Genomic DNA, 9714 nt, shown 5'->3' on the forward strand with positions numbered 1-9714 from the left:
GCACTGAGCTGGATGTTCACCACATTGGAGATTCCTGCCTCGAACTCTCGGAAGTTTAGCCAAGTCGCCGTTATTTAGCCAGGCAAGCTAGCAAGACAGAAGACGGTGTGACCAAAGTAAACTTGGTATTCAAGAAGACAAACTTTATTTCGGCGGAGTTTTTCATCAAGTAGTGAAACTTGGATTAGTGTCGATGGATTCAAACCATTTTCCACGGCTTTTTTTCCACCCACATGAGCGTTAGTCCTCTTTGTAAGAAGTTGTGATTGTTTTTTTGGCGCTCTAGCAACGCAGTGGAAAGATGGTGGATTTGCCCGTTTAGTAGCGAGCTACCGCTAGCTAGTTGGTTGGTTCACTAGCTAGCGTCGTTCTGGGATATCCTACCGCTACTCATCGTCTACACGTCCGAAAAGTTTGGATGCTTACATTGAACCTAGCGACGGTGTATTGTGAGTATGTTTTATGGATCATTAACTTGTGTGATATCTTTGATAGCACGCAAAAGGCGTTGATGTATTCCGCTCCGCTGCTAACTTTAGCATCGGAGCTAATGAAGAGAGCTGAGTTCTAGTGTTAGCTTATTCAACCAGGATCCAGGAGCCATGCTAACTAGCTGCCCTTAGACTAGCACTGGGCCAATGGACCTTACTGGCCGCAAAGTTAATTAAGCGTAACATCTTCATTGAATTTAACAGACTTAATCGACAAAGTTTTGACGTAATTGAAATTGGTTATTTAGCGTCCAATTATGTTGTTTGTTTGTTTACATCATTCGTGGCTAATAAACAAACGTAAGTTAACTGTTTGGATGCCCACAACACTGCATGCTATATACCTGTAGAAAAGTGTGAACGCAACATGGAATATAGCGACCACGAAAACAAAATAGTGTGTCGTTGGCTATATCTCCATTCTATAAGTCAAACCGTAGTATTGACTGTGGATCATTGCGGAAATAGATCAGGAACAACGCAAGTCCTTATTTCTACCAAGCTGTTTTCTTCAGATGACTTTGCTCGGAAGAGTGGAAAAATAGCAGGGCACTTATTTTCCTTCTACCCCTTTGTTTTTTTTAAGGATTGCTGTTCATGTTGGTCAAACAGATTAAGCATGGGTGTCGCTCAGTCTCTGCGGATGAAACCAGGGATACTGGTGGCAGGATCTAGGTGAGGAAACCTCTACCAAAATGTTGAACTACACAGTCTGCTGTTGCACTGTATTCATCACTCATAGTGTTGTAATTTAAACAATGGACATCTAACCATTATTTTGGCCTGGCATCCTAGACATCAGATGGTGCTGTGAGGAAGCCATGGGTAGCTGTTTAAGCTGTCCAGAGAAAGAGTCAATTCCTGATAATCATCAAAGCAAATTTAAGGTGAGTGCCTGCTGTGGCCTGTCTCACCACACTAGCCGTGTAGCAAGAAGTCTGTCCGCCCACACAACATTATTCACTAATGACTGTGGTTAGGGAGTTTGGCTCGGCAAGTACTGTGCTCGTACTTGTTTCGGAGCGGTTTGAACAAACTGCAACATGGGTAGGAGAAACAGTTTTGATCTCCTGCGTGGGTTTGCCTCGGTCCGTTCTTTAACGTGTGTGTGTGTGTGTGTGTGTGTGTGTGTGTGTGTGTGTGTGTGTGTGTGGGGGCACCAGGTGGTCAACGTGGACGACGATGGCAATGAGCTGGGCTCTGGCGTGATGGAGCTGACGGAGGGCGAGCTGGTGCTCCACACGCACCGCCGGGATGACGTCAGGTGGCCGTACCTGTGCTTGCGTCGCTACGGCTACGACTCCAACCTGTTCTCCTTTGAGAGTGGGCGCCGCTGCCAGACGGGACAGGGTATGTGCCAAACGTCCGCCTCAAACCAAGTGGCTCGTTCCCTCTGCTGGAGCCAGACATGTTGCTTGTTAATGTCGTTAACCTGGAGGCCGAATCAAAGGGAAGTTAACCCATCTAAAACCTGATGCAGTGGTCAAACTTTAATATGAAATAAATAGGAAATATCTTATGCCAGGTCAGTTTATTCAATCCTTTGGATACTTTGACTAAATCCATACGAAGCCAAACTGCATTGTTCCCTTAAATGTGATGGGTTGTGATATCAATTTCGTTTACTTTCCTCTCTGGGATCTATGCAAATAGATAATTCAAATGCAAATATAATGAATGTCCATGACACGATTTTAATCCATCGGAAGGTTACAGTCTGTGTCTGACGTTATTGTGATTTCCATAAGATTCAGATAAAATGCCAGAATAGAGGCGTGTGTGTGTGGGTGTGTGGTCTAATTGTAGAATGCCGCCTACAGGTGATGGGCTATTTCCCACTTATTGTATAAACGTTGTCCTAACCACATGTTTGTGCTGCGACCATGACCCATCTTTGTCACTCTTTGGATCTCATACCGTCACGTTGCTGAGGTTCGAAAGGGAGCGAGCTGGGGGTTTGGGAGGGGTTCTGTAGGTTCTGTGCTGCGGTAAGTCTCGGCCCCCCGTTGTGTCCCTACCCTCCCCCCTCCCACCCCACTCCATGTCATTCACTCCATGCTAGCAATACTGTGGTCCCCTTTGCAGTATTGCCCAATACACATGATGTGGTGTGCTGTGGTTGGATCAGGAGTCACTCCTCTGTTTGTTCTTTCTCGTGCAGTGCTTTCCTTACACCCCGAGTAGTCATAGTGGCAGGACCATGCCTGTTTGGTCCTTGGTGTGTTGCCATATCCGTGGTGTACATGGCCATTTTTTTTTTTTTTACGTTTTTCCCATTTCCCCTGGCGGTTTCGGGAATCTACCTTCTCCGATCAACCTAAAGGGACTCCTGGCTTTAAGTTTTGGTGTTTGGTGGTTTGAGTGTTTTTAAGAGCCCTTTCGCAGAGGGTAGTAGGAACACACGGGGTGTGAAGACACGAGCCAAACGCTCTGTCCTGTCACGCCCTACACTGATGACCTCGGCTTCTAGTTAACGCCATAGGCGCTGCTGCGGCCAGTGAAGTCGTGTGTTTCCGCCTCCCACCCGCCCGTACCCCCGGTCGCCCCTGGAGGAGGTGGCGGCTCGCCCGCGAGGTGTTCGCCCCCCCGAGACTCTGACTCTCCCCCCCCCCCTCCCCCTTTGTGCCTCTGTGTTGTGCCCAGGAATCTTTGCCTTCAAGTGCACCCGCGCCGAGGACATCTTCAACATGCTGCAGGAGGTGATGCACAGCCACAGCATCAGCGTGGTGGAGGAGCCCATGCTGGAGCCCCACCACCAGGGAGCACTCGCGCCCCAAACCCCCGCAGGTACGTGCAGACACGCACTCTGGCGACGGCTCGCTAGACGTTAATCCGCACACGTTCTCTACACACAAACACATTCCCGCCGCCTCCCCCTCTTTTTTTTTTTTAATGCTTTGCGTTAGGGCTGGGTATTGCCAGATACCCCACAATTCAATTGAATTTGATTCTTTAGGTCTTGATTCGATTCGATTTCGATTCGATGTTGATCCAATCGCTTGGATATCGATTCAATAATACGTGCAGATGACAAAAATACCGAAATATTATTTAGAATGAACCATTTCCAAATGAGTGAACCATTTCATTGTGCTTTAACTAGCAACAAAAGGAATACACCGTTGTATAGCAGTGAATCGAGAACAAATAAATTGCAGTGCATTGATGAATCGATATTTATACCCAGCCCTACTTTGTATGCACGTTCAGGTCACGTTCAGGTCACAGTATGACGCGCTGGAGTCGGCAGCAGTGCTAGAGTACTGCATGTGTATGGTATCATGTAATAGATATACATTTGAAATTGGGAAAACAAGATGGTGGTAATGCCCCTAATGGACTCCCACATAATGGGCTCGCATGAGATCTAATGATATATTTAGTGATTTAAACGACCAGACTGGCGTCGTTTTGTGTTAAGTTGATTCCATTAGCTGGACTCCTTTTCTTTCCTCCAAACAAAGTGCAAGGCTTCGTGTGCATAGATACTACATCGTTTTAGTGTAGGAGTCCTGTCCGTGACTCAGACGCTCATTTCTTCCAGAATAAAGGCTGTAACAGAAGGTTGCTGTATTATATTAAGCATCACTACTTTAAGAGTAACTACAGCAAACCTGCGGCAATAAACAAAAAATGGAATTCATGAATATAGTGATAATTAAATTGCTTGTCCCTAAAACACATTCAAGTCTTAGGCCATGCGGACCTGAAATAAAACGCTTCACAAGTGCATCACAGGGCTAGTCGTCGTGTGTGTGTGAAGACATCATCGGCTGCATATTATTGGTGTGTAGCTGCAAGTCGTGTCCCTACATGTGCAGACGTCCCCGAAGCGCATTCCAAAGCGTTCCCCGAGCTAATTGGCCTCCAGCTGAAATCAATTGGAATCGTTCTTCTAATTCGATCAATTAAACTCCCGGTCGGCTCTGAGTGCGTTCTTTGTCGCCGTGCGCGGGGCCAGTGTGCACAAGGGGCTGGCGGGAGCCACCTGCGGCTAACTCGACATCAGCATGATCTAATTGTTGAAACGGCCGGGGAATAAGAGCGCCAGTGTGGGTGACCTCAGCTCCACCCTGAGCCCTGTAATGACCCCCACTGAGCACGCAGACGCTCGCTAACCTGTACCCAGTGCGACCCCATGACCTCCCTCAACCTCCCCAGGACCTGCCACTAGCACGGTCAGGCCAGAGCCTCGGCATGGCCGAGGCTCTGGCCTGACCGTGCTAGTGGCAGGTCCTCCCCTCTTTTATATATATATATATATATATATATATATATATATATATATATATATATATATATATATTAGGGGTGGGAAAAATAATAGATTCTTCGATGCATCGCGATTCTCGCTAGAACGATTCTGTCTCGATGCAGATAAATTAATAATCGGAATTAAAAAATAGAATTAGAAAAAAAAAGATTTTTTCATTTTTTTTTGCCTGCTGCAACATTCTGTTCGCCAGAGAGGGATAATTTTTGTAATTTTAAAATCATTGAATTTATCTTCAATGTGTATTGGCCAATCTGATTAGTCTTGACACGATTGCGATTCAGCCTACGCATAGCATGCGTGCAAACTCACAGCCAGACACAAGAACTCCTTCTAATTCAAGAGCAGCTTTTCCTTTAATGACATAGAAAATAAATAAAATAAAACTGAAACCTATTTTTGCATGCTTCCATATTGTGCTATAATGCAAGCTGCATTGATTATTGCATTGTTCATAGAAAGTCATATTTGTGACAAAAGCTTTCTTCCTTATGAAATATTAGATAAGTAAATTAATCTGTTGATGTCTTTAATGATCATCACAAAAGTAGGAAGTGATTAGCAAACTCTGAGTAGCAAACCCAGATGTATATATATATATTTTTGGAAATCACGCATGGAAATGTACATAAAAAAAATGTATGCATCGATAATCGCTTCAGAATCGAATCGTTGACCTCATAATCGGAATCGAATCGTGAGGTGCCAAGAGATTCCCACCACTAATATATATATATATATATATATATATATATATATATATATATATATATATACCAGTTCTGTCTCCACGACTCCATAGACTGTTGATCTGATACCAGAGAGATGCATCTTAATTTAAATACATTGCACTTTCTAAACCACTTTTTCAACTTTGCTTTTATTTTCTGTCTTTTATTCTTTTATTTATTTTTTTACTTTAACTACGTCTTCTTTTACTGATCTATTACATGATTTGACTGTTTAACAATGTTCACATGTGAAGCGCTTTGAGTCTGCCCCTCGTATGAAAAGTGCCGTGTCGATAAAGTTGCCTTTGCCCCGCCCAGCTCTGGGCTACTCCGTTCCCACCGTGCCAAACGGCGTGGGCCGCCTCCCGTCGCTGGGGGACGCGCCGGCCTCCCACCCCTCCACCCGCCACCCCTCCGTGGCCAGCACCCGCCTCCCCTCGGTGGGGGAGGAGTCCACCCACCCCCTCCTGGTGGCCGACGACGCGGTAAGAGCGCCGCAGAGCCGCCCGATTGGTTTAAAGGGGACACGTTGGGCCGCCAGGTGTGAGAGTGATTAGCCGTTACAAGCCGCTTTGAAAACCGGCCCCTTATGACATCACAAGTGGGCGTGTCCACCTAGATGTGTGCTGGATGGATCAGTCGACCGGCCTACCCAGTGGACTGGAGCAAACGACGCTCATCTATCCGTCGTACGTCAAGGTGGACACGCCCACTTGTGATGTCATAAGGGGCAGATGTTCAAAACGGCTTGTAGCGGCTGATCACGCTCACACCGGGTGTGTGTCACGGGACCTTTTACTCATCGTAAATTGGTGACCTTGGGTGTCTTGAAAGGCGCCTCTAAATGAAATGTATTATTATTATTTATTATCGTCATTCCTTTTTGACTCTTAAAGTCAGTCTCTTTAGAGCGGTCAGTGTTATTCTGTTAGTATATTCAAAATTCAAATTTTTTTTTTTTAAAAAAAAAAATATTTGTCCCCAGGGGGCAATTGAGGGCACATAGCAGCAGCAGCATTACAAAGGACAGGGCCATGTCCAAACAAAAAACAAACAAAAACAATAACAAAAATACAGCATTGCTACCTGGCAGACAATACACAGCACAGGTGTCTACAAATACACACATTTAAATAAATATGTATAAAATATGCAAAGTGCATGTTTATAAATGGAGAACTGACTCTTAAAAGTGTACAATGTGTCAAATATGACATAAATATAAAGTGCAATAAGTTAATAAATACCATGCTGGTTATAATACATTTGAGATGAATTGAGGCGAGGTATTACTGTTGTAACAGTTAATGGGAGTGAGAGGGCAAAACAGAGTCACGGCTTCACCAGTCCATGTGGGGAGGGCACAAGCCCGGGTGGGGGGTTTATATAAGGTATGTGTGTAATGATAATCACAAACCAACTGTTCATCCCCTCTGCAATTCGACCACTAAATGCTCCGTAGTTGTGTAGTTGTGTATTTGTACGTCACTGTCTCTACAACAAGCTGCTCAAACAAATGGCCCCTAGTGGGACTAATGAGGTTGTGTTGGTCGGTGTGCGTCCCCCGGGCCGGGCTTCAGGTCCACTGTAGAGGTTGTTCTGCTGGTATATAAAGGTGTGTACTGACTGGTCGGTGTGTGTCCCCCCCCCCCCCCCCGGGCCGTGCTTCAGGTCCACACCTACGTCAACACCAGCGGGCTCCTGGAGGAGCAGCCCAGCCCGCTGACCCTCACCACCCCGCTGGAGAGCCCCACCTCCCCCCAGCTGCCCCCCACCCCGCCGCCGCCTCCGAGGCTCCGCCCCGAGCCCCCGCCGCCGCCACCGCCACCGGCGCCGGCCACGCCCGCCCCGACGGCGGCGGCGGAGCCCCAGGTGCTGATGGAGCCGGCGGGGGTGCGCTTCGTGCTGGGGCCCACCCCGGTGCAGAAGCAGAAGCTCATGGCCCGGAAGGAGCAGGTGCTGCAGGGGGACGAGGACGAGGACCAGGAGGAGGAGGGGGGGGAGCAGGGGGGGGGCGGGACCAACGGCCACACGGACACGCAGCACAGCGGCAAGGAGCCCCTCCCCGAGGCCGCGCCGGCCCACCCGCAGTCCAACGGCTCCTCTTCCTCCTCCGCCGTCGCGGCCGTCGCGGCCGTAGCGGCCGCACCGCGGCGCAACCGCCCCCCGCCGCTCACCCCGGACGTCCAGAACGCCAACAACTCGGCCCAGAGGCGCACAGCGCTGCTGGACTACGAGAACCTCCCGGTGCTGCCGCCCGTCTGGGAGGCGCGCAAGCCCCCCGCCGCCGCTGTTAGCGGCGGCGGGGGGCTTGCGCGCCTCCCAGACGGGGAGGAGGCGGGCCGGGGCGGCCTGAAGACGCCCTCCCTCAACGGCTACAACCACCACCAGCAGCAGCAGCAGCAGCAGCAGCACCACCACCACCACCACCAGCAGCACCACCACCACCACCACGCGCCCCACAGCCTGCTGCAGCACTCCTACTCCCACCCGCTGTCGGCGGCGCCGCCGGAGCCCTCGCACAACTACGTCAACACTGAGAACGTGGCGCCGCTCAGCGCCCACCGGCCCGACACGGGCCGCCGCCGCCACGCCGAGGGCCCCACCGTCTTCAACTTCGACTTCCGCCGGCCCCTGCTCGCGCCGGGCCACGGCGACTCGGCCAAGACGCTGAACTACATCGAGGTGGAGACGGACGGCAGCGGCTGCAACCGGGGCGCGTCGGACGGCAGCGACCCCCACACGCCGCGCACGCCCACCTCACCGCTGGCGCCGGGCACGCCCACGCGGCGCACGGAGCTGTACGCCCTCATCGACATCGAGCGCACCGCCGCCATGTCCAACCTGCAGCGGGCGCGCCCGCGCGACGACGGCACGTCGCGGAAGACGCGCCACAACAGCACGGAACTGCCCACCAAAAGCACTGTCTGAGACCGCCCCCGCCCCCCCCCCTCGCTTCAGCTGGACACACGGGGTGCTCGTCTTTATAACCGCCCAACAGAGACACACACACACACGGAGAGCGCATCATGAAGAGAGTTATAGCCAGTTAAAAGTCTTAAGAAATATATATATATAGAGAGCGAGAGAGAGAAACTGACTTTTGTCGTGTGGTTACCTGTGAGGGAATTTAGGTAGACCAAAAAAAGAACCCAGAATTTAAACCTAGGTACTTGCCATATACCGATTTATTCCTATGGTAATATAATACCTCTCTTCCTCCACTCATTCTACAGTGCATTTGGGTTGTTTATTATGTTAATAAGACTGGACTGCATTCCCCTCACCCTCTCCTTGTATGGTACAAATCAGTATTACTGAACAAAGCATTCCATTTAGCCTTTATATGAGTCATTACATGCTGCTGTAATATCAGTATCTGAGAATTACATGGTACACTACATTATGTTTCTGACTATGTACAGTAGATTCTGGCACAATAAATGTCTGTTCTGTTTTATTTGTACTTCACCGATACCGCGACTGCGCCCCCGTCTTTCAAATGGTCCGTCGGACGTCGAGTTGCCGTGGTGATCGCTACTCCCACAGATTGGGTGGCAAACCAAACCCTCAAGTGAATCATTTGGGCTTTCCAAAATAGCTTTGGGCTGTCCGAAATGGAGCCGAGTCCTAAACAAAGCAGGCGAAAAAAAGACATGCTACATTTGCACTCCGTTTAAACAATATGATTCTGTTTCTTATTTTCTGTTATGCTCTGAATCTGAACCAACATTTGCCATGTGTGCGTTGGGCTGATACCCATAGAACTACATTTTTGTATACATCTTAAATTCGGTTCTAAGTTTAAGTGGTCGGTTATTTGCTAGACTTCAAAACGGTGAGACAAAGGTGAATGTTTCAAAACTCGTCTAATTCAATCACACATATTTCGGGACTATCACTCAAATGGTTTCCTCCTGCAACTGGGAATAGTTGAATGAATACAGAGATGATGCTTTCATTAATGCGTGGCGGTGTTGGGGTATGTTAATTCCCTCCCCTTCATTTTAATTGACCCAGTATCCCCGGATTAGTGAACGCCAAATGGGTTTGGTCTTGAGGTGGAGCATAGTGGTGGGAGACTACTTCATTATGATATTCATGCTTATTTACCGGCCAACGGTATACAACCAGAATAGAATGTCTAGTTCCCACTCGGTGATACATCTGTTTACAACGGGACGTAAATATTTGTAGAACATGTCAAACGTTGAGCCGG

At 48.8% G+C, this 9714-nt stretch overlaps 1 protein-coding gene across 2 annotated transcripts; it reads left to right on the top strand.

The window, feature by feature from the left end:
- Positions 1-6: 6 nt before the first annotated feature.
- On the top strand, positions 7-8955 carry LOC132464048 (fibroblast growth factor receptor substrate 2-like). Of its 2 annotated transcripts, XM_060060214.1 has the most exons (8): positions 7-449; positions 1078-1166; positions 1287-1378; positions 1655-1841; positions 3135-3278; positions 5814-5980; positions 7167-7745; positions 7824-8955. In XM_060060214.1, the coding sequence occupies exons 3-8, from the start codon at positions 1313-1315 to the stop codon at positions 8424-8426; spliced, it is 1746 nt and encodes a 581-aa protein (XP_059916197.1). In that variant the 5' UTR covers positions 7-449; positions 1078-1166; positions 1287-1312; the 3' UTR covers positions 8427-8955. The 2 variants fall into 2 exon arrangements, with proteins under 2 accessions (XP_059916197.1, XP_059916198.1); XM_060060215.1 differs by lacking the exons at positions 7-449; positions 1078-1166; positions 1287-1378 and having other exon boundaries at positions 1698-2479.
- The last annotated feature ends 759 nt before the right edge of the window (positions 8956-9714 follow it).

Source organism: Gadus macrocephalus, chromosome 9, assembly GCF_031168955.1.
Source record: "Gadus macrocephalus chromosome 9, ASM3116895v1".
Classification (NCBI taxonomy): domain Eukaryota; kingdom Metazoa; phylum Chordata; class Actinopteri; order Gadiformes; family Gadidae; genus Gadus; species Gadus macrocephalus.

Bases quoted from the DNA above. Each gene is read 5' to 3' on its own strand.
- LOC132464048 (XM_060060214.1), top strand. From the start codon at position 1,313: ATGGGTAGCTGTTTAAGCTGTCCAGAGAAAGAGTCAATTCCTGATAAT. The intron at 1,379-1,654 runs GTGAGTGCCTGC...TGGGGGCACCAG, and splicing joins ATCATCAAAGCAAATTTAAG to GTGGTCAACGTGGACGACGA. The intron at 5,981-7,166 runs GTAAGAGCGCCG...GCCGTGCTTCAG, and splicing joins TCCTGGTGGCCGACGACGCG to GTCCACACCTACGTCAACAC.